At 48.7% G+C, this 25,422-nt stretch overlaps 1 protein-coding gene across 1 annotated transcript; it reads left to right on the forward strand.

Annotated features, from left to right (window-relative positions):
• The first annotated feature begins 8,539 nt into the window (after positions 1-8,539).
• GDF2 (growth differentiation factor 2) lies at positions 8,540-13,705 on the forward strand. Its single transcript, XM_010383753.2, has 2 exons — positions 8,540-9,100; positions 10,935-13,705. The coding sequence occupies exons 1-2, from the start codon at positions 8,755-8,757 to the stop codon at positions 11,876-11,878; spliced, it is 1,290 nt and encodes a 429-aa protein (XP_010382055.1). The 5' UTR covers positions 8,540-8,754; the 3' UTR covers positions 11,879-13,705.
• Positions 13,706-25,422: the final 11,717 nt, after the last annotated feature.

Consider the following 25,422-nt stretch of genomic DNA (forward strand, 5'->3'; position numbering starts at 1 on the left):
TCTGGGTCCAATTTGAGACAGGTGTATATATAGCAGTCCCATCAGCTGGGACCTACAGATGACACGGCCCCAAGTCTTAGAGGAGACTGCAAAGCCACAGTGGTTTTCTAAGGGGATGTCCAAGGAAAGAAGCAGCCCTGGTGTCTGTCTTGAGCCTTAGGCTGGACTCTGGACACCAGGATTCCTGTGCGAGGGACGTATCGGGGAAGTGCTCCCAGGAGACATGGGTAAGGGCGGGGTGAAGCAGAAAAGCAGGTTAGGAGCAATCCTGTGGGGAGCTTTGGAGCTTACTTACTCCTCAGGGCAGTGTGGCCTCGAGCAAGGGAGCTGGGTGTTCAGGGCCTCTTGGCTTCCAGCCGCCCTGGGAAGGGAGATGTAAAGTTCCAGTTCCCTGGCCTTCTGCACAGGCAGCCACAGTGATTCCAGGAGCCTAGGTAGCATCCAAAGAGTGGCAACTCCTGGAGGCCAAGTCACTGAAACTGGAGAATGATTAGCCAGAACTGATAGGTGGCGGGATGCGAGGGTGCCAGAGTGGAGTCCTGCAGCTTCTGCTCAGCATCTCCTATGAGGTGCTTCAGGTGTCTCTGGGACACATGCCTGAGCAGCTGCCGTGGGGATCCCCACCTGCTGGGCACATGGCCCTGCCTGCTGACAGAGGTCAGGGGAGGGCTGGGATGGTCCTCCACCCTCACCACCTTATTCTGTTACTCCCACAGGAATTGGACATGGGACCAAATTGTTCCCCTCAAGCTGCTGTAGGTTGCTGGGCTGGCGCAAACTGGCGTGCACTTAGTGCTTGGTTTGCCATGTCTAATTCTTTTTGGAACATGACAAGATATAAGTTAATAGCAAAATAAGTAAAATATTGGGGCTTGATAAAACTCCAAGTCCCTTTCTTCCAAATATTCCATCCCTCATTTTCTTCTCATTCAACTGCCCCCTTTCTATTTTTGCTAAACATGGGCTGTCCCATAGTAGTTTTATCTTACTGTTTCTGGCACTTGCAGTTTCTGGGAGACCTTCTGGATTCCCCCCAGATACCTGCAATGACTCTGAGTCCTCATGTCTGGCTTGCTGGGGTTGGGGAGGGCAGGCTGGGACACTCCCCTGGGTCCAGCCGTAGGCATGGGCTCCAGGCCTGTGCCTGGATGGAAGGTGCTCAGTAGTTGCCATCTTTCCTAGGCATGCCCTGAAGACCTTGGAATGTGAAATGGGGCAGGTCCCAAGTGGGGACATGACATGTCCCAACTCTATGGTAGGAGAAACTGGTATCATTAGTGACCCCTCCCATGTATAGAAGAAGTTATAGGATCTTACTTAGCCTCACAACAACCTTGCAACTTACTGCCCAATTGGAGCTGCAGAAAAACAAGCTCAGGAAGTATAAGTAACATGTCCACTGATGTCTTGCCAAGACCACAGAGAACATTAAGTTTGATGCTCAAGGCCGCCTGATTCAAGGCCTACATGACTGGCACTGACCCTGAACTTCCTGGCCAGTGATCCCCAGTCTACTAGGGTTGTCCCAACAACACTGAGGTTGGGACACAGTAAAGTGAGGTTAAAAAGAAATGTGTTTATGAAATAACTTGTTTTTCCCTTAAAACAAAAAATGTCAACATTACGTTGTCATAAGAGCCCATCATACAGTCTAGATATGGTTTGCTGATGTCACTCAACTGGGCCTGTTTCATTCTGGAGGGAGCGGGGTGGTGGCCCGCAGCTGGGCCCCATCTCTGAATTTACACATCCTCTAGAAGGGCAGGGCCTCTTATAGATTAGTTCATGTGACAAACATAAATAGTACCACTGACAGCTAGAAACTTGAGGGCTGGGAGAAAACTTCAGAAGGCTTCTGATACAACCTTTATACTTGAGAAATGGAGAGACTTGAGTCCTGGTACTACCAGGTGTTTGGCCTGGGGTGTCCCAATAGGTGTCTCTCTATGACTTCATAAAATGTCATCAGAGCAGAAGCTTATAACTCATGCTTTCTCTGTGGCCAGGATGGAGACAAAACTGTGCTGAGGAACTTATGGATGTCTGAGGTGGGAAGGGGAGGGTGAGAGGAGGAGACTCTGGAGGAGGAGGAGGAATGGAGATGACTCCACAGAGGCTGACTTTGAGACCAAGCGGGACGAAAGAGCTGGGCTTGGCTGGTGGAATAAGGACATCACAAAGAGCGTCTGCAGGAGCACATGCCAGGGAGGGCTGAAAGGTAGTTTCAGTGAGAAACTAGGAAGGCAGGCCAGCTGGCCAGCTCTGGCTATGACTTGTGCGCCAAAACACGGACATTAGAGTTCAAAACTATTTCGCTTTACCAAAACCTGGAAACATAAGATCCTTAACAGGTGCTTCTGGGATTTCCATTCCCCTTCTCTCTGCTCCCTGAGATAGTGATGTCCATGCACCCTCTATCTACCCTGCCTCCAGTCCACCTCACTCACGCTCAGCCCAACTCCAAGCCACACTCCTTCAGCATCTCCCAGCAGGTTGTTTGTATGAGCTGGGGATAGGTGGGTCGGATGTAGAAGACACATGTTTATCCAATTACATAGCATTTACTGTGTGCCAAATACCATGCTAGGCGATGTATTCATGTGTTTTCTCTTGGAAGGGTCTTATGAGTTCCCTCTTTTGTCAAAACCACTGTGCAAAATGCCTATCAGAGTTGCCTGGAGAAGTTGACATAGTTGGGCCCCCTAGCATTGTCTCTGATTCAGGTTGAGGCTTTATTTCCATCCAGTTCCCAGGCACTGCTGCTGCTGGCTCCAGGGCCACGCTTTGAGAACAGGATTTTTAGTGATGTCTCCGGGGAGGGAAGGGGTCCCTGATGCTCTGGAGCCATGGTATAACAGAAACTCAGGTGAATCCTTTCTCCCTCCATGAAGGAACGCTGAAGTCAATGTCACCTTTTTGGAGGAATGGGCTTTAAGGATGCTTGAAATAAATGGATGAGTCAAATTTACTTCTCTTGTTCATTGAATTATGCTTCTTCCATAGCAATTGCAGTGATGCCATGATTTCTGTAATCTAAAAGTCCTGAGATTTGTGACCGGAGATTTTGGTTAAAAATAACAACAGCACAGTCATGTGAAACTGTCTGGGTATTGAGAAGAGACAGGAGGACAGGGCCGAGGTGGCAGAACTGGCACCTGACCAGCACCCACCACAGAGCACACCGAGGTGTTCAAAGACATATGCAGAGACAAGCATGGGAGGCCTGCCCTGGAGGAGCCTTGGCTGGCTGTGAAGGCCAGGCAGACTCACTGGGCTGTCAAATTGCTGACAGCAGAGGAGCAGCCCTGGGGCCCTTTAGTGGTTGTTAGATGAATCCAACTGTTTCTTAGAACACAGAGGTTGTGTGGTGTGGGATTCCTAGGCAGGTACTAAAGGGCAGTCAGAACTGACCCTGGTGGAGGACAGTGGGGAGGGACATGAGGTAGTCCTGGTGGAAGAGCACAGCTCACTCTGCAGCTCCACAGAAAGGAAGGGCAGAGCTGTCCCAGGGGTGGGGGAGAGAGAAACAGTCACAGAAAGATCATATACTGACAGGAGCAATACTAATGACTAGTTATTGCATGCTTACCCTGGGCCATATTCCTGTGGAACACCCAGGAATCTGTGGTGCCCTCTGGCCCTCTCCTTAGACTCACAGCACAGTAACAAATGTGATTCTTGAGTATGGCCCTGGACCAGCACCGGTGAGACCTGGCCACTGCTATAACTCCTTGGAGGCTGAAGCCCAGATCCTGTGGTTTGTCTCCTGAAAAAGTGGGGGAAAATATAGTCCAGCCTAAGGAGCAATGCAAATTAGCATTTTTGTTGCTGCTGTTCATTAATTTGCCAAGGATTAGAAAGAAGTATTGGTAACAGTGTGGTAAGATGAGTTCTTAGGCTCAGCTGAGAGTGAATATTTAAAAAGCATTTCTGGAAAGCCGCTTAGCAATGCTTACCAAGAGCTTTGCAAATGTTACGTGTACCTTGACCTAGATATTCCACTTCCAATGACCTGTCCAATAAAATAATACAAAATATACACTATAACAATGTAAGATAATGTGTCTTGCAACATTATCTTAGTAGTCTTAATTGTCCTACCATCGGAAAATATTTGAATAAATTAAGATATGTCCATACCATTGGAAAATGTTTAGTCATTAAAAAATGAAGTTCATGGGCTGGACGCAGTGGCTCATGCCTGTAATCCCAGCACTTTGTGTAGTGGAGGCTGGCAGATCACTTGAGTCCAGGAGTTTGAGACCAAACTGAGCAACGTGACGGAACCCCGTCTCTACAAAAAATATAAAAATTAGGCTGGCGTGGTGGCTCATGCCTGTGGTCCCAGCTACTCAGGAAGCTGAAGTGGAAGGATCACCTGGGACCAGACAGGTCGAGGCTACAGTGAGCCATGATCACGCCACTGCACTCCAGCCTGGGTGACAGAGTGAGATCTCATCTCAAAAAAAAAAAAAAAAATGAAGTTCATGAAAAGTTTTTCATGATGTGGGAAGGTATTTATACAGTCCTTCCCCAGTACCTCCCCCTAGTGCCCAGACCTAGACCCTTCTGGGGTTCATGCCAACCTGACTCTCTCCTTGTGCTGTCTGCGCCACTCCCATCCCAGGGTCCTAAGCCAATCAGGACATTCAGGACATTGCATTCCCCCAGCCACAGTGACTGGCTGGAGTGTTTGCAGATTATCCAATCAGGGTCAGAGAGACACCATGAGACTCCCTAGGACTTCCCGGAAAAGAGGCTTTTGCTCCTCCTTGACCCCACCCAGCCCCCCATGGGAAAGGGATACAGGCCAGCTGCAGTGACTGGCCACCTTGCCAAGACACAGAGAGATGGAGCATGAAGCCAACACAGTGGAAGGCAGGACTGAGAGAGGAGAAAGCATGGCTAGAACTTTGCCTGTCCTGTAGCTCAAGCCATGCTAAAACCAAACCGTTGCCAACCGAGGTTTCATTAGTCAGGTGCAATCCACTTTGCTTAGGCCTGTTTGGATTCTGCTTTTCTGCAGCCTGTGACAAAAGGAATCCAAATGACAACATTTTAAATTTTTTTAATTAAAAATTTTTTTTTCAAAGAGAAGCAAGCCTATATATATCAAACCTTGTATACCTCAAGTGGCTTCGAAAGTAAACCTAAGGCAGAGATTGAAGACACTTTAGTGTACATTTTCTTAAATTTTATGCCAGCCTTTGCTTTATTTAGGTACAGACACATAAGACTACCATAATTCAGATCTTTAGTCTTTGAATAATCATGTGGATGGACCTCCCTGGGAAGTCGGAGAAGAATTAGAAAGTACACAATTTGGAGCACGAGGGGGCAAAGGAGAGATAAATAAGATCTTCTGTGATTCAAGTGAGGCAGCTCCTTCCTGAGACCCAACAATGCAAAGCTATTGATAGCAGAGGGAGGGGTCCTTCTTCAGGAGGGAACACCCAGGGTCTGTTTCCTCCTGGGAAAATCAGAACGAGTTTGAGCCTGGTTCCCTAAGACTCAGAGTTAGGGGGATTTTCTCAGATGGACCAAGGTCCATTTGTATGAAAAGGTAACCAAGTCCCTGAAATCACCACCTGATGAAAGTGGGAGTCCCTCTGGTGACCTAGGCCACCTGTAAGAGCCTAGAAATTTGAGAAAGGGCAGGTTAGAATTGGTGTGTGACCATAGCTGGCCTCTTCTCTCCACCCAGCCACTGGCCACAGAGGCATGCGTGCTGGAGGTGGGTAAGCCCGGCATATGTCTAAGAACACTGTTACCTTGTTGCTTCATGGGGCCCACCCCACAGACCTGGGCTAGAGGGCATCCCAGCAGCTAAGAACAAGCAGTCGTTTAGACATGTAGGACCAGTGCCCAACAGCAAAGCCAGTGTTGTTGAGAAGCAACACCAGGTGGGACCCCTCTCTCCTCCCGCTTCCCAGCGTGAAGAAGCTGGACTAACACCTTCACACCCCATCTCCTTTGGACTGAATTGACACATGGGGCACTTGGACAATTCAGGAAAGGAGAAGACCAGACTTCCTGATAATATGGATCAGGAAACCTCAAGCAATCCATTTAAAACAATAAAAGAGATGTGAACATATTGATCCCTTGAGTTTGTGAGGCAAATCATTTCAGACATACACTGGCGTGTTGCATTGCACAGCTCCAGGGAAAGCCATCCATGTCAGAGTTTGTGTGACCAGCACCCACAGGCAGCTGTGATGACCCTGGATGTAGTCAGATCCATAGTCCTTCATCTGAGACCCCCAAATAAAAAACCATCTGAGAACCTAAAGTTTCTTTTAATTCCTTTTCTGGGAAAACTTGACCTGAATGGACATTTGTGTCTTTATTTGTTTCACTGCAGAAATATTCATGTGTGTCATTATAAGGTGTCGTCTCTGACCCCTTTGGGAATGTTATTGCATATACACAATACAAAATCCCCCAAATCTGAAACTATCGAAGTCGCAACACACTCTTGGCCACAAGGGTTTCAGATATAGGATTGTGGAGCGGATGTGTCTCAAAATGCTAACCATGAGCATCACTGGATAATTAAACTGTAGTTGGCCGGGCGCGGTGGCTCAAGCCTGTAATCCCAGCACTTTGGGAGGCCGAGACGGGTGGATCACGAGGTCAGGAGATCGAGACCATCCTGGCTAACACGGTGAAACCCCGTCTCTACTAAAAAAAATACAAAAAATCTAGCCGGGCGAAGTGGCGGGCGCCTGTAGTCCCAGCTACTCCGGAGGCTGAGGCAGGAGAATGGCGTAAACCCGGGAGGCGGAGCTTGCAGTGAGCTGAGATCTGGCCACTGCACTCCAGCCCAGGCGACAGAGCGAGACTCCGTCTAAAAAAAAAAAAAAAAAAAAAAAAAATTAAACTGTAGGTTATTTATTTTCTCTTTAATAATGTTTTCCATTTCCCAAGTTTTCTGCACTATAGACTACTGTTATAATCGGGAAAAAATGTCACATTTGAAAAATAACATCAGGTAGCAGCCCCTTGCTCCTACCGGAGCACATCCAGGCCCCTAGGCTATCCCTCTGCTCAGCCTCTCGTGTGTGAAAAGCTCCTGGTCAGACCATAATGCAGGCGTCTGCCGTGTCCTTACTCCTTCCGGACCACACCCCACTCTGCATTTGCAGCTCCATTTCTTGGGCATGGCACCCATTTATTCATCTTTTCTCTGCCCCATGGAATTCTTGCACTGAGCTGGATCAAAGCCCAGTACACTTCCAGTCCTCTTCCCAAGCAGCATTTCTGAAGCAGCACGCTTCCCATCTTCCCCTGGTCCATGTCATCGAAGGACGGAGATAGCAAGTTCTATCCAGGCCCAGCCATTCAGGGGCTCCTAATTTCACCCATCCCCCTCTGCAATCTGACCACAGCATGCTGTGGCCCCTCCTGCACCCCCCTGAACCTGCTCAGCTCTCTGCAACCTCTCCCCGACAGCCTCACCAGCGTGGAGCATCTTCCCTAGAGTAAACCACCAGGCACAGCATACCCTGGAGTATTTCTAACCATGCTCCTTCTTTGCTGTACTCAAAGCCACACATGATGGAAATGGACAGAGTCTAAGTGTGGACACACTGCTCTTAACACAGTCCCTAGGGCCCTTTCCTGGGCCACAGCTTGTCAGCCTCCAAAGGCCAGGGGATCATCTTCTTGGCATGTACCAGTCTCAGAACAACCCACCTACTCCCCTGTCTACCAGATTGCGTGGTTCTCCCTGCTGATGAGTGTGGGCCAGATGGCTGCCAGGTCAATGTGAACTAAGACCACTCCACAACAGGCCAGTGACAGAGCTGGGATGCAGGGATGTGGGGAGCTCCCCGCAGGCTGCAGTGTGTTGTGGAGCTCTGACAGAGCAGGCTGGGGGAACCCGGGGCTCCAACTCAATCACGTGTGGGCTGGAGAAGAGGCATCCAGAATGCTGCCACCAAGCCAGCCTGGGGCACAGCATCCTCTTAACCCCTACAACTACCTTCTGAATGGGAGGCTCCAAGAGCGCAGTGACTTGTTCCAGGTGACATTTGCAGGGAATCGGTAAGGGAGCTGAGATCCCAGCCTCTGTCTAGTCTGACTCATCACCACACTAAGTTGCACGAGAGCCATATTCACTCATGATCTCTACTGCTCAGCAATGCATCCCACCAACAGAGCAGGGAGCTTTGCTGGCAGGTTCCGACTCTGCAATGAGCAGGCCTCTTCTGAGCCTTGATGTGGTCCCCACACTACCCCCATCTCCCCAGCCCCCACAGTTCACTGTGCTCTTGCGCTGTCCTTTCTATATTTGGAGGACTTCTTGGTCTTGTTTCCTGGATTCTTCACTACTGTGGCCCAGGAGATGAAGCATATGTCATCCTGCCTGGAGATTCTTCTGAAGAGCCCTGGCAAGGAAATGAGAAAGGATCCTAATTAGGGGGCAATAACCCCCTGGAGAAGCACAGATTCCTTACAGTAGGCCGTGTCCTTCCCACATGCCTTGTGTGTTTGTCAGATGTTTATAGAGCCTTCATTAACGGAAGGCTCCCTCAGATAAGACGTCGGAGCACGGCATCGAGGACCAGATAAGCACAAGTGCAGGACAATCCAGCCCGGCAGCGGGCGAAAGTGGGTGCTGGCCAGGACGGTTCCTTCAGAGCAAACAGCAGGGAGATGCTGGCCCGCTCCTTCCCGGCTCCTCCCCGTGCCCGCTAACACAGCACGGCCACCTGCAGTCTCCTCTCTGGGTGATTGCGTGGGCCCAAGATGTGTCCTGGGGCACTATGGGTGGCCCTGCCCCTGCTGTCCCTGCTGGCCGGCTCCCTGCAGGGGAAGCCACTGCAGAGCTGGGGGCGAGGGTCTGCTGGGGGAAACGCCCACAACCCACTGGGGGTGCCTGGAGGTGAGCTGCCGGAGCACACTTTCAACCTGAAGATGTTTCTGGAGAACATGAAGGTGGATTTCTTGCGCAGCCTTAACCTGAGCGGGGTCCCTTCGCAGGACAAAACCAGGGTGGAGCCACCGCAGTACATGATCGACCTATACAACAGGTACACGTCTGATAAGTCGACTACGCCAGCGTCCAACATCGTGCGGAGCTTCAGCATGGAAGGTAGGGTCTCTGCTTGCACCGGGCGCACTGGGGTGGGACTCACAGGTCCACAGCTGCTTTCCCCAGGGTAGAGGCCGCTGGTCATAGGAGGCTCTTCAAGCTTCCATTTAAATTAGTTACAATGAAATAAAAGTAAAACTTAGTTCTTTAGCCTCACCAGCTTCCTTTCAAATGTGTGGCTAATGAATTCCCTATCAGGCAGTGCAGACTGCAGAACATTTCCATGGTCACTGAGAGTTCTACTCGGCGCTTCTGCTCTGAAGGATTTACCTTCCCCAGGCTGTGTGCCACATTTCACACACAGGTGCACAGGGATGCCAACTCCCTTTTTTCCACCCCTTCTCTGTACTCTCCTCTTCTTTCGGTCTCTCCCCTCTGATTCACTTCTCTTCCTTTCCCCCTTCCCTTCCTGTCCCCTTCCTACTTCAAAACAGAACAGACAACCTATTTCACCTCCAACTAACTGGTATATTTTTAAACTTTGAAAGCACAGCTATTCCTTTCTTGTGAAAAGGTTTTAAAAATCAGATAAAATTCTTTGACAGAGAAGTGTTGAAAGAGAACCTAATTGTTTTTAAATAGAAATGTATCTGATTAAGAAGGACTAGAAGATAACAAACACGGACCTAGGACCTACGTCCTAACTCAGTCAAGCTCACATGATGCAGGGGAAATAAGTTTCTGAACAGCGAAACTGTTCAGTCAAAGCTTGCAGCCACAAGGGTACCCACCCATGTCACCTAGGAAGTGTTAAACCGCTGGATTCTGACCCAGGCCTGTCCGTCTGCACAGCTGGCTTTTCCGGCTGCTGCCGTCTCCCTCTGAATGTCCAGGAGCACAGGGCCTCTCCCCTCCTGGGTCTGAGACTTGCAAATGGCTTAGGGGCCTGGCTCCATACCACATCCAGGCCAGACCTAACCGGTCTGCAGAGGCAGGACTGGCACTTCAAAACCTGCCAGCTAGGTTTCCCTATAGCACCGGGTCTCCACACATGTGGGCGCATAGCAAGTGCCCAGAAAATGCAACCTCTTTTCCCTGTCTGTGAACCAGCCGTGGTATAGCAGGAGTGTGCTAATGACAAAGTGTCAGCCCAGGATAAATGGGATATTGAGATAACTATGTGGCTAAAAGGCAAGCCCCATTTTTGCTTGACATGACAAAGCAATTGAAGCTAATAGATTTTTTTCCTGAAACACTAAAACCAATTATCCACTTTCGCTTTGTTCAGAAATTACAATTTCAAACAATGCATACACTGTTTAGAGGCTGAGATTTTTGATATTGTCTTAATATTGGGATTTCACTGTCTCCACCCAGGATCTCACCTTTAAATTCATGTACTCAGGATCTTCACTCAGGATCTGACAGTGAGTTTTGCTGTTTTCTTTATGTATTCACTAGCTGTGTGCTAGTAAGTCCCAGGATACTTAACTAGCTGTGTGCATTTTGGCAATTAACTGCCTTGAATCCCAGTCTCCACATCTGCAAACGTGGAATAATAATTAGATCCTCCCAGGGTGAGTGCGAGGATTAAGGTGAAATTTACACTGCAAAGCTCCCAGTGTAATGCCTGGCACACAGTAGATGCTCAATAAACAGTAGGAACTGTCAATCCCAATTGGAGGCATCTCCTGCCTTTGCTTTTCTTTGGAAGATCTTAAGTGTACCTTTGAAAATACTCTTATACCTTAAGGGCTTGGGTGAAACCAAATAGAGATAATACAGACCAAAACTGTTATCCCAGATGCTCTTCTGTCTAAACCCTGAGACTCAGCTTCAGTGTCATGGAAACAGACCCTTCGGCAGATGCCCATCAGGTGTGTTTGCATTTCAGATGCCATCTCCATAACTGCCACGGAGGACTTCCCCTTCCAGAAGCACATCTTGCTCTTCAACATCTCCATTCCCAGGCACGAGCAGATCACCAGAGCTGAGCTCCGACTCTATGTCTCCTGTCAAAATCACATGGACCACTCTCATGACCTGAAAGGAAGCATGGCCATTTACGATGTTCTGGATGGAACAGATGCCTGGGATAGTGCTGCGGAGACCAAGACCTTCCTGGTGTCCCAGGACATTCGGGATGAGGGCTGGGAGACCTTGGAAGTGTCCAGCGCCGTGAAGCGCTGGGTCCGGTCTGACTCCACCAAGAGCAAAAATAAGCTGGAAGTGACTGTGGAGAGCCACAGGAAGGGCTGTGACAAGCTGGACATCAGTGTCCCCTCAGGTTCCAGAAACCAGCCCTTCTTTGTCGTCTTCTCCAATGACCACAGCAGTGGGACCAAGGAGACCAGGCTGGAGCTGAGGGAGATGATCAGCCATGAGCAAGAGAGCGTGCTCAAGAAGCTGTCCAAGGAGGGCTCCACAGAGGCAGGTGAGAGCAGCCACGAGGAGGACACAGATGGCCACGTGGCTGCGGGGTCGACTTTAGCCAGGCGGAAAAGGAGCACCGGGGCTGGCAGCCACTGTCAGAAGACCTCCCTGCGGGTAAACTTCGAGGACATTGGCTGGGACAGCTGGATCATTGCGCCCAAGGAGTACGAAGCCTACGAGTGTAAGGGTGGCTGCTTCTTCCCCTTGGCTGATGATGTGACGCCTACGAAACATGCTATCGTGCAGACCCTGGTGCATCTCAAGTTCCCCACAAAGGTGGGCAAAGCCTGCTGTGTGCCCACCAAACTGAGCCCCATCTCCATCCTCTACAAGGATGACATGGGAGTGCCCACCCTCAAGTACCACTATGAGGGCATGAGCGTGGCAGAGTGTGGGTGCAGGTAGTACCTGCCTGTGGGGCTGGGGAGGCAGGCCAAAGGGGCTCCACATGAGAGGTCCTGCATCCCCGTGGGCACAACAAGGACTGATTCTATCTGCATGCCAGCCTGGAGGAGGAAAGGGAGCCTGCTCTCCCTCCCCACCCCCCAACCAAAGCATACACCACTGAGCTCAACTGCCAGGGAAGGCTAAGGAAGTGGGGATTTGAGCACAACGGGAAAGCCTGGGAGGGTTGTTGGGGTGCAAGGAGGTGATGAAAAGGAGACAAGGGGAAAAGTAATCCAGAGTCAACAGAAAACAACAGCAGTGAGCCAGAGGAGCACAGGCGGGAAGGTGACTGCAGAGATTGATGGAGAGTTAGAGAGATGGAGGAGGCCGGCTTATTCCAAAACCTTTGGGGAGTAGAGGGAAGGAGCAGGCTGCGCGCCACACCCATCATTGCATGTTATTTCCTACAATCCAGTTAGAGGGGCATGGCTTCCAATTTAGAGACAGAGAGACAGAAACACAGGCAGATCAAGTAGCATTGGTCAATGGCATGATTCCAACCCAGAGTTGTGGGATACCAAAGCCCAGGATCTTTCCAAGTGCCCCGCTGCAGTTAAGCAGGTCCTCTCCAGCTAAAGAGCAATGAGACATTGGGAGCCCAAGAGTGTTGAGGCCGGGTCAGGCTGAGGCCCATCAGTCACAAGTGTGACTGGGCTGCTTGTCACATACAGGGCATGATCTGGCCACTGTTGCCAGTGCTCACTTAGCGGCCAAATGCTTTTTAATATCACCCCTGAGGCACTGAAAAACTAACCCCAGGCCAACTACAGGACAGAGAGAGAGGTCAGGACAGCAGCCCTGTGGGCTGCATGATACACTGTGGCCAGAGCTATTGTGACCCCCTGGTGCAGTGCTCCCACGGTCAATGGTGCACACAGGGCCACTCACTGTCCATGGACTGAAACCATGTGACCGTTTGAGAGGGCCGGGCACACTTTCTCCTGAGGAAGGGGGTAGCCTGTGGCCAGCACTTCTGCAGTTACTCAGCATAGCCAAACCACCAGGATGCGGTGCCCAGGGTGCCCCCCAGCGACAACTCAGGGGAGACGGGCCTGGATTTGAATTTGTTGGAATTAAATGTGCTCTTGCTTTGGTCTTTGAAACATACCTATTTTTAATCCTTGGTGACATGTCCTCAAGTGACAAGACTCCAGACTTCCTGGGCGAGGCCTCCCCAGCCTCGGAAGAGCTGCAGTCCTTATCGGCGATCACTGGCTCTGCCTGCATTTGCCGGCTCTCTTGAGTCACGTGCATCCCAGCGCCCCGCCTGGGCTTGGATTGTGAGACCAGATTCAGCCTCCCCAAACCCAAGGGATGATAAGGCTTCCATTTGCTCTGTGTTTCACCCTCTCCTCTGACTCTCCTGGACACACATGGAATGGGGCAGTATGAGGAAGAGTCTGAAAGTGATGAAGAGTGCACCTATGGCCTTCTGACCTCCAGCCAGAGCAGGGCCTAGGGGAGGCCTAGAGAGGCCAGTGCCTCTCCCCATGGTTGAAGCTCCCATTTATTTAAAAAAAAAAAAAAAAAGTGGGAGGTGGGAAAAGCGTTATGTTAAATGTTTACATGGAACCAATGAACAACTTTAACACAAATATACAACACAACATTCTTGTTTAATTAGTGGTGTTAGAGAAAATATGAATTCCTGCTACATGCCGGACAGTGTGGTGTTACAATGCTATTCCATGTTGGGTGTTGAGCATCTTCTTTCAGTCCTGGTGCTGTGCTTCTGTGCCTGCTTGAAAGTTTCACTTGGAAATAAAGTCAAATGTCTAATTTGCAGCCCCTCCTGAATGTGAGACCTGATCTTGAGGACCCTGTAGACTCACACCCTGCCTACCCCACCCTCTGACCCCACTGCGATGGGCCTCCTTTTCCTAAGGAGGCAGAGGGGAGGGGACAGGCAGCCGCCTCAGGGCTGGGTGGATGCAGGTGGGTGGTGTCTGCAAACTGGGTGAGTGATGTGGTGCGTGCACACGGGGGTGAGTGATGTGGTGCGTGCACACTGGGGTGGAGTGATGTGGTGCGTGCACACCGGGGTGAGTGATGTGGTGCGTGCACACTGGGGTGAGTGATGTGTGTGCACACTGGGGTGAGTGATGTGGTATGTGCACACTGGGGTGAGTGATGTGTGCACACTGGGGTGAGTGATGTGGTGTGTGCACACTGGGGTGAGTGATGCGTGTGCACTCTGGGGTGAGTGATGTGTGTGCACTCTAGGGTGAGTGATGCATGTGCACACTGGGGTGAGTGATGTGTGTGCACTCTAGGGTGAGTGATGCGTGTGCACTCTGGGGTGAGTGATGTGTGTGCACTCTAGGGTGAGTGATGTGTGTGCACACTGGGGTGAGTGATGTGTGTGCACACTGGGGTGAGTGATGTGGTGTGTGCACAATGGGGTGAGTGATGTGGTGTGTGCACACTGGGGTGAGTGATGTGTGTACACTCTGGGGTGAGTGATGTGGTGTGTGCACAATGGGGTGAGTGGAGTGCTCATGTATGGGCTTCTGTGTGTGAGGGGGTGGGATGTCTGTGTGTAGGGGTTTGCAAGTCAAAGATGACACTTACTTCCCTGCCTTCCTCTACCTCCCCACATGTCAGGAGAAGGGGGCCCTGAATTGCCCTAAAAGACAATCCTTAAGTCCTCCCCTCCTCTACAGCCTAACACCACCTTCTTGTTCTCTCCCCACCAAGGGGGCTGCCCTGCTGGCCCCACTCCCAGCCCCATAGCTCCAGGCAATCTTCTGGGTGGCTCATCTATAGTGCCACCACCCCAACCCCCTCCTAATGCTCCTGATGGACCTCTCTGGCTTTGAGGAGGGCCACAATGTTCCTCCTACAAGGTCATCATTGGCCTGGCTCTGAGAACTGCTGACATCTTGTCTTGAGTCCCCTGGGGAAAAGGCCGTGTGCTTCTCACCTTGGTCACTCGTGGAGGGCCAGCATGATTGGAAGAGATGTGCAGTGACAGGATGTGCAAGGAAACACCCAAAGCATGTTCCCTGGCCTCCGTGTCACTGGGTGATTCTTTTGATCACATTTCCTCGGCCTGATGACTGCCATGTTCAGGCTGCAATTATAATGTTTCCTGAAGTATTTCCCTTGCATTCCATCAGGATGGTGATCTTATCAATGTCACATGGATGAAGAAGTGGAAGTCCAGCAAATCCAGGGGCCTGTCCCCAGCCATGCACTGAGTTGGCAGGATGGCCAGGCTGTCCTCTGCCCCTCATTGTGACCTGACCTCTGTACCACAGCAAGTGGAGAGAGGCTGGGGAATGCCATGTAGAAAGCAGCAGCGAGACACATGGAGAGACAGAGGCAGTGAGACAATGGGGATGCAGAGAGGCTGCCAGGAGCACCTCTGAGCACCAGCCCTGGCCCAGCACTGCCTCCAGTGCCTCTAAATAACCAGGAGATGAGCAGGAGTCTTTATCCTACCTTTTGCAAACACATAGGAGACAGAAGCACTTGGAGCCCTCACACTTTGCTAGAGCCATAAGCCAGCAACTGCTGGAGCCAGAATTTGAGCTCCAGTCTGTGACACCAAGCCCATATTCTCTCTACTGTATGGACTACTGTCCTGGTGCTTTCCTCAGTGTCAAGGTTAAAGTCACACTCAAAGGAAAGATCAAAACGAGGGCATAAAAAGATAAAACAAGCACAATCTATGCTCTCCTGGGCAATGCTGCCCTACCAGCGTGCGGCCCCGTCTTGGGCTCCGCCCACCCTGGGTTCCGCCCTCTCTGGACTCTGCCCTCTCTGGGATCATTCCTCCCTGGGCATTGCTGTCCCTGGGCACTACCCTTCCTGGGTTCTCTCTGCCCTTGATTCTTCCCTCCCTGGACTCTCACCTCCCTGGGCTCTTCCCTACCTGGGGACCACTCTCCCTAGGCATTGCCTTTCTTGCCCCGCCAGTGTGAGAATCTCTGGTCAGCCTGGCACCTGTAGGGCACTACTCACTTAAGAACGAGAGGTGCTGTTAGCAGGGTCACTAAACACTGGGGCTGTCCCGCTTTCAGAATTCTACCAGAATTGGAAGAGAAGAATCCCTGGTCAGTACTTTTGGGAGTGTGCAGCCTTCTGTTTTTCAAGCCTAGCTTAACTCCACAGCGCAGGTGGAAGTGGGAGGCCCTGCCCCACTGAACTCAGAAGCTCTTTTTCCCTGTGGAGCACCAAGGCTTTTGCTCCATATCTGGTTCTTCTGATCTGCTCTCTCTCCCCTGGACATCAGCTCCTCCTGAGAATCTTCCTTAGATTGCTGCCATGCCTACCCCTGGGGCCTCTTATTCTGGGCCCGTAAGATAGGCCCACTTGGACCTGGAAGGCTCCACACCATCATCTCTGGTGGTCCTCATAGCAGCCCTCAGAGAGGTGGGTTTGCTCCTCTGCAGATGAGGAAGGGAGGTGGAGGAGGCAGTGCTGGGCACACAGCAGTGGAGCCCGGACCACTGTCACCTCTGGAGGTGCACTCCCTTCCCTGACAGCCCTGCAGCAGGCCTGGCCTCCAGTTGTGACGGTGCAGAGATGGAGGAGAGGCCAGTAGGACCATGCTGGCCTTTCACCCACAAGGGGCCTGGCTCCGAGAACGCTACAGTGCTCACAGGCTCAGGTGTGTGGCCCACTAGGCGCTCAGGCTCTGTGCTTGGTTTAATGGTCTGCTGTTGCCATCTTGAAATGTGTAATTAGTTTAGAAGAAGGGGCCCATGTTTTCATTCTGCGCTCAGCTCCACCAACGATACAACCGATACTAAATGCATGTAGGGGGTGGCATCTTGGTTTCTCAAGTCCCAGACATACTTGGGAGCTGTTTCAGGCCTCAGGGGTGACTTGGTCCTGGGAAGACAGGAGTCTGAACGTTGCTGCTCAGAGTTTGCCCAGGAGTCCAACAGCCCTGCCTGCCTCCTCAGAAGCAGGGTGAGGAAGCCCTGAGGCTTCTCCAATGTGTCAGCCAAGGTCAGAGAAACTGCTTATCTCTCAAAGGCCAGCCTGTGACATCCGTGCAGCAGCGCCTTGGGGGAGGGGTCAGAACTGCTGCCACTTCTTCCCTGGCCTTCTCCCGAAGCACCAAGGAAACCATGCCCAAGGCAGGCCATATCTCAAGCCAGCGGGGAACACAGGTGGTTTATGCAGGGTCATACTGAGCAAATCTTTAGAACATTTTTCTTTTCCTTTACAAATCATAGAATCTGAGCCTTGGAAAAAAGCACCTACTCCAGGCAGAAACCTGCACAGCAGTGGCCTCAGCTTGCCTGGAACACTTCTGGCTCAGCCGCTCACCACTTTCCCAGAAAGTCCAGTTCATGTGAACATGCCCATTTATCTGGAGATGTTCTCGAGCTTGAGCCAAAGCCTGTCTCTCCACAGCACCCTCCCATGAGCTTCTGCTCTGACTCCAGAGTCCCCTTGGTCCTGGAGAGCCGTGACATATAAGCCATCTCCCTGGAGGGCAGAGGGGGTTAGGCTTGGGCAGAAAAGGACAGGGTTCTAGCCAACCAGGGGCCAGGGGCTGGGTCACTTTCTGGATCAAAGTGAGAAAAATGAAGACGATGAAATATTGCTTGTAAAAGCCAAATACAGTTTCGGGAGTGTTCAAATATCTTCCTACATTTTATGAAATAATTGAGACAGTAGGTAATAGGTTTGTGGGGTTTGTTTTAATAATGTTCAGACTTGGCAAAATAAAATTGTAACAACTTTGCATTTTTTTTCAAAATGATTATTTGAGACATTATTTCAAAATGATTATCTGTTGCCCAGCCTGGAGTGCAGTGATCTTAGCTCACTACAACCTCTAATTCTTGGGCTCAAGCAATCCTCCCTCCTCAGTCTCCCAAGTAGCTGGGACTACTACTACTACACAAGTTCTGACCGAATCCCAGAGGTGGGAAGATGAGGTGAACACAGATGCTAGTCCCACACAGGTATCGGCACTGGCATGCTCTGAGCCCTTAGTGAAAGACAGCTGCTCTACTAACCAAAGGAATGAAGATCAGATCAACAAGAATTTTCTATTAAAGAGACCCCAATACTCACACTCGCTGAAAGAGAAATCTTGACTCCAAGTATGTATCTTAAATATCAATATTTAATATGGAAAGATTCAGTATATTAATTTTAATTAAATTAATTTAAAAATAAGTTTAGCTTTAATTTAGTATAATTTGACATTAATTGAGCATTGCTTTTCGTAGTGAAAAACAGGAAACTATCTAAAATGACCCACAATAGGAGTATAATTTAATGAACTGTGCTTAGTTCCCTTCCTCTTTCTTCCTGGACCTGATTTGGGGTGAGGTTAGAGAGCATCCAGTTTTTCTCCAGAAGTCACTGGGGCACACGGCTGAGGGGCAGCAGGAGATAGAAAGATAACAAGACTGTGTGTGTCTTCAGTTATCCCAGAGACCAGCCTCTTTTTAAGCCTCAAACAACACAGGTTTGAATTGAAGCAGAGCCTGACCAGGAATGACTAGCTCCCTCACCCACACCCGCCCTAGACACATAACTGGATACACATGTCCACATGGACACACCACACACCACATGTGGACATGTCCACACATATCCACACCATATATGATTTAATATATTACATTATAACTTAATATATTCAATCTTTCCATATTTCATATATTTTTTAAGATAGAGGCTCTGAGTCAAGATTCCTGTTTCAAAGAGTATGAGCATTGCAAGACTCTTTAACAGAAACTTCTCATTGATTACATACACATCACCTGTGTGCATACATGGACACATCACACATTAATACATGCCTGTATGCATGTGTGTGCATGTATACACATGTGCACCACACATGTGCACACCCGCACAGGCTCACACATACATGCAACAGGAATTTCTGATGCATTAGGCAACTTCTGAAACTACTAAAAGGCTCAGAGGAAACACCCTCTTCTTGGGCAAACTGAGGCAGAAAGAAAGGAAGAGAAGAAAGGGTGTCTGAGGATGCTGTGGTTTACAATCAGGGCCAAAGTCAGATGTAGAAGAGAGAATTTGCATCAAAGTGTTGTCTGTGTGTATGCTTAGCCTTATTTATCATTATGGAAAAGCAAATGGAAATAATAGCAAGATTCCATTCTATATTCATTAGATTTGCAAAAATGAAAGCATGTGACAATACAGCATATTGGCACCGGTAAGGGGAGGAATGAGCACTATCATCAGTGGCTGGTAGGAGTGTCATGGCTTCAGTCGTCCTGGAGAACAATTCGGCAGCATCAAATAGAGATGAAACACCTAGTAACTCCATTTACTTATGCCCATTCTGGAGACACGCTTGCACGTGAGCAAACAGGCACTGCAGAGAGAAGATTGGAGCATTACTTGTAATCATGAAAGGCTGGCTATGGCCTCATAGTGGGTGCCGAACACCTGCCCCGATCAGGACCCCTTCACCTGGAATTGCCCTCAATAGCCTAGAGGGAGCAATTTGCCCAGGTCCCATTCCGTCCCTGCGGACAACCTCCATCCAAGAATGGCATGATAGGCATGAAGGCTTGGCTCTGGCTTCAATTTGGGGTGATTTTGAAGAGACAACCCCACTCCCCTTGGAACTGGCTGAGGTCTGTGGCAGCTGCATCACTCTCAAACTTTCCTTTTCTCTGCGCAGTCCAAGGCCCTCCCCTCCTGACAAGTGCAGCTCCCTAGGGTGCCACCTTCATGCTTCCTGCAGCCAGTCCCATCTCAGTCTGCTTCACTGGAAACCAGAACTGTGACAGACCAAATACCCATCAGTCACTGAAGAGCTGACTAAAGAGCGATACATGGCTATGGTGACATAACGTAGAGCCTTTAAAAATCATCCTAGTTGACGCACACCCACATGGCTACATGTCAAAAATATAGTGCTGAGCAAAATGAGCAGGTTGCAGAATGGCATGTGATATCTGGCACATACATAAAAACCCACAGAGTGTCTGTGTTCCAAGGATATGCTTATATATAAAGAAGTAGTTCATACAAGGACCAGAAAGACACACAGCAAATGGCAGGAAGGAGAAGAATGTCAAAAAGACATGTCACTTAATTGGTAATGGTCTTTTTTACTTCTGTGATTTTGTAAAATCCATACATGGAAACAAGAATGGAAGTGAATGAGCTGGTGTTGAGAGTAGGTGGTTCTGGGTGATTTTGTCCTCCCATTGCACTGACACCTTCATGCCTGATGTCTCTTACTGACCTGTCAGCTCTTAGGAGAGTGTGTAGGCAGAAAGCTAGGGAAGAGAGGTCTCAAAGTCCATCCGCACTCCCAGTCTCCTGGTGTTCTGAACTTGCACATTGACATTTCGCCTCGGTTGGTGGGGGGTGACATCCCTAGTACTAAGGGCATTAGGAGGTCTCAGCGTAAGTAAAATGAAGCTGACCCTGGAAATGACTCTTGGAAGCAACAGGTTGTCCCCAGGCCACACCGGACCGGGCACTCCGAGGCTCAGCAGTGGACACAAAACAAAGGAAGATCCAGCTCAAAAGGCACAAAGCTGCAAACCTTTCTCAAATCGCCGACAATGTCTGAGGTGCGACCACCTCATGTGAGCCAGGTGGTGAGTGTGTGAGTGGTCAGGCCCCCACATCACACTCAAATCCTGGAGGTCATGCTGCACCCCAACATCTGGCACCTTTTGTGGTCATCCATGTGAGTGTTGGACCATTCTTCTTCCCTTCTCTGGACAATGCTTTTACCAGGCAGTACTTGGGCCACCTCTTCCTCTGGCTCAGTGACCATCGTCCTGGTTTGCCTGGCGTGGTTCTGGTTAATGCCACTGTTCCTGTGTAACTAGTACTAGGGTACTGGATGATGTTATGCAGTATCCCCAGTCAGGGGCAGCTCAGGAGCCAATAGCAGAGGCCAGCTGGAAGCAGTAGGGTGGCTGGCAGGGCACGGAGAGACAGTTGGCCCCACCTGTGTTCAAATCCTGACCAGGTCACATGCTGGCTGCATGCTCACAGCCAGGGGACATGGCTTACTGGGTCCTTGCTCATCACCCACAAAGTGCCACATACACAAATGTTTCCCGGGCTCTTGCATTTCTGTCCTTGCCTGCTTCTCTTTGTGTGTAATGCTCAGGAAAACATTTGAACCACCACGTTCTCTGTCACCTGAAACTTTCATTTTATTCCTCATTCTTTTTTTTCCTTCCTCCTCTTCATTGTCTTTCCCTTGCTCTCCTAGTGCCGTCGGCCCTTCTAGTCATACCTGAGTTGGAAGTTGCCGCACGCAAAACCCCAGGCCCTCTGTCTGCCGGGCAGCCACAGCCTCCTGGAGGCTAGCCAAGTGCCTCCGGCTCTCAGGAAAAAGATCCTAACGCCTGTTCATAGCCGGGGTTCAGGCACATGCACATGTCTGATGGGCTTAGGAGAAACAGCAGGAAGAAATGCAAAGAGAGAGGCCACACACATCATGAAAGAACTTTCCTAAATGAGGATGGCACCCCACATTGCTGTGACTGAGAGGAGGAATGTATGCTTTAGAGAAACTCTAGTCATTTACACAATGTGTATGTCTGCCATCAGTGAAATGGTACTTTTTTCTGGAACCTACTTGGAGTTCTGAGAACTCAAGTGCTCCCTAAGCCTGGACTGTTCTCAGAACAGAAAGGCTTAGTATGGGCATAAGAATGGAGTGCCCTAAGGAGTCAGCTTCCGGTCCAAGTGTCGTTTTTATCCGTGAGCTTTATGAGATGTCATTGACAAATAAAATTGCATATATTTACGGTATACAATGTGATGTTTGTGTACACATTACAAAATGATTGAATCAAGCTAATTGACATATACATCACCTTACACTTTTTGTGGCGAAAATATTTAAAATCTACTCTCATAATTTTCAAGCATACAATACAGCGTTATTAACCATAGTCACTAGGCTACACAGAAGATTTCTGGAATTTATGTATCCTTTGTACCCTTTGACCAACATTTTCCCATTTCCCTTTCCTGACTCCTCACCCAGCACCTGATAATCCAGTTTATGTTTAGACTCTGCTACTGACTGTGCTTCTGGAGAAATCTTTTAACTTCTCCAAGCCTCAGATTCTTCTCCTAAGAAATGGCAACCACACTACCTGTGATGACTGATTTGATGTCAACTTGGCTATCCTATGGTGCCAAGCTGTTTGGTGCAGCACTAGTTTAGATGCTGCTGGGAAGGTATTTAGTGGGTGTGATATACTTTTGCTACCAGTAGCCTGTACATGAAGCAGATCACCCGCCATAATGCGGGTGGATCTCATCTAATCAGGTGAAGTCCTTATGACCAGTTTCCTGAGGAAGAAGCAATTCAGCCTCAAGACTACAACAGAGAAACCCTGTCTGAGTTACCAGCCAGCTGCCTGCCCTTTCAAATTTGGTCTCAAGGCTACAGCATTGACTCTTGCCTGAATTTGCAGTCTGCTGGGGTTTGCACAACAGATTTCAGACTTTCCAGCTCCTACAATCACATGAACCTATTCTTTAAAATAAACATCTCCATTTTACATATCCCCATAAGACTCCTTAAAGGGGGGATGTAAAAGGGAGATGTTTATTTTAAAGAATAGGCTCATGATATCTCCGGGTTGTAATGATTAAATGAGAACATGGTGAGACAACTGGATCTCCATATGCAAAAGAATAAATTTGCTTCCTCACCTCATAACATATACAAAACTTAACTTAAAATGGATCAAGGACCTAAAAATAAGACCTAAAACTATGAAACCCTTAGAAGAAAACATAAGGGTAAATCTTCATGAGCCTGGCTTTGGAAAAAGATTCCTAGATATGACATCAAAAGCAAGAGCGATGAAGGCAAAATTAGATAAACTGGACTTCATCAAAATGAAAAACTTTTGTGCTTCAAAGGACATCATCAAGAAAGTTAAAGATTAATCCACAGAGTGAGAGAGAATACTTGCTGATTTCACATATGATAGGGGACTTGAATCTAGCATATATAAAAAACTCTTATAACTCAATAATAAAATGATAAACAACCCAATTTTTAAAATAAGCAAATCATCTAAATAGGCATTTCTGCAAGGAAGACACACAAATGGCCAATAAGCACATGAAAAGATGCCCAATATCATTAGTCATCAGGCAGTGCAGATCAATGCTGTAATGAGATACCGCTCCACATCCACTGGGATGGCTATGATCAAAAAGTTGGATAATAATTGTTTGCAAGGTTGTGGAGAAATCAGAACTCACACATTGCTGGTGGGAGTGCAAAATTATACAGTCTCTTTGGAAAACTGGCAGTTCCTCAAAAAGTTAAACATAGAGTTACCATATGACCCAACAATCCCATGTCTAGGCATGTATCCAAGAGAAATGAAAATGTATGTTCACACAAAAACTTATACAGACATCTTTATAGCAGAATTATTCATAATAGCCAAAAGGTGGAAAAAACCCAAATTTGTATCAATTAATGAATGAATAACAAAATGTGGCAATATGCATAGAACGGAATATTATTCAACCATAAAAAGGAGTGAGCTGGGGCGGAGCAAGATGGCCGAATAGGAACAGCTCCAGTCTCCAACTCCCAGCACGAGCGACACAGAAGACCGGTGATTTCTGCATTTTCAACTGAGACTCCACCTCTGGGGACAGCGCACAGCTGAAGACCAACAGGGGAAGCAGCGAGGGCCGGTGCAGACGCGAACGACTCTGTCTGACAGCTTTGGGGAGAGCCGTGGATCTCCCAACGCGGAGGTTGAGATCTGAGAACAGACAGACTGCCTGCTCAGGTGGGTCCCTGACCCCTGAGTAGCCTAGCTGGGAGACATCCCCCACTAGGGGCAGTCTGACACCCCACACCTCACAGGGTGGAGTACACCCCTGAGAGGAAACTTCCAAAGGAAGAATCAGACAGGTACACTCGCTGTTCAGCAATATTCTATCCTCAGCAACCTCTGCTGCTGATACCCAGGCAAACAGGGTCTGGAGTGGACCTCAAGCAATCTCCAACAGACCTACAGACAGTCCTTCTGACTGTCAGAAGGAAAACTATCAAACAGGAAGGACACCTATACCAAAACCCCATCAGTACGTCACCATCATCAAAGACCAGAGACAGATAAAACCACAAAGATGGGGAAGAAGCAGGGCAGAAAAGCTGGAAATTCAAAAAATAGGAGCGCATCTCCCCCTGCAAAGAAGCGCAGCCCATCGCCAGCAACGGATCAAAGCTGGTCAGAGAATGACTTTGACGAGATGAGAGAAGAAGGCTTCAGTCCATCAAACTTCTCAGAGCTAAAGGAGGAATTACGTACCCAGCGCAAAGAAACTAAAAATCTTGAAAAAAGAGTGGAAGAATTGACAGCTAGACTAATTAATGCAGAGAAGATCATAAACGAAATGACAGAGATGAAAACCATGACACGAGAAATACGTGACAAATGCACAAGCTTCAGTAACCGACTCGATCAACTGGAAGAAAGAGTATCAGCGATTGAAGATCAAATGAATGAAATGAAGCGAGAAGAGAAACCAAAAGAAAAAAGAAGAAAAAGAAATGAACAAAGCCTGCAAGAAGCATGGGATTACGTAAAAAGACCAAATCTACGTTTGATTGAGGTGCCTGAAAGTGAGGGGGAAAATGGAACCAAGTTGGAAAACACTCTTCAGGATATCATCCAGGAGAACTTCCCCAACCTAGTAGGGCAGGCCAACATTCAAATTCAGGAAATACAGAGAACGCCACAAAGATACTCCTCCAGAAGAGCAACTCCAAGACACATAATTGCCAGATTCACCAAAGTTGAAATGAAGGAAAAAATCATAAGGGCAGCCAGAGAGAAAGGTCGGGTTACCCACAAAGGGAAGCCCATCAGACTAACAGCAGATCTCTCAGCAGAAACTCTACAAGCCAGAAGAGAGTGGGGGCCAATATTCAACGTTCTTAAAGAAAAGAATTTTCAACCCAGAATTTCATATCCAGCCAAACTAAGTTTCATAAGTGAAGGAGAAATAAAATCCTTTACAGATAAGCAAATGCTTAGAGATTTTGTCACCACCAGTCCTGCCTTACAAGACACCCTGAAGGAAGCCCTAAACATGGAAAGGAACAACCGGTACCAGCCATTGCAAAAACATGCCAAAATGTAAAGACCATCGAGGCTAGGAAGAAACTGCATCAACTAACGAGCAAAATAACCAGTTAATATCATAATGGCAGGATCAAGTTCACACATAACAATATTAACCTTAAATGTTAATGGACTAAATGCTCCAATTAAAAGACACAGACTGGCAAACTGGATAAAGAGTCAAGACCCATCAGTCTGCTGTATTCAGGAGACCCATCTCACATGCAGAGACATACATAGGCTCAAAATAAAGGGATGGAGGAAGATCTACCAAGCAAATGGAGAACAAAAAAAAGCAGGGGTTGCAATCCTAGTCTCTGATAAAATAGACTTTAAACCATCAAAGATCAAAAGAGACAAAGAAGGCCATTACATAATGGTAAAGGGATCAATTCAACAGGA

This window comes from Rhinopithecus roxellana, chromosome 11, assembly GCF_007565055.1.
Source record: "Rhinopithecus roxellana isolate Shanxi Qingling chromosome 11, ASM756505v1, whole genome shotgun sequence".
Lineage (NCBI taxonomy): Eukaryota > Metazoa > Chordata > Mammalia > Primates > Cercopithecidae > Rhinopithecus > Rhinopithecus roxellana.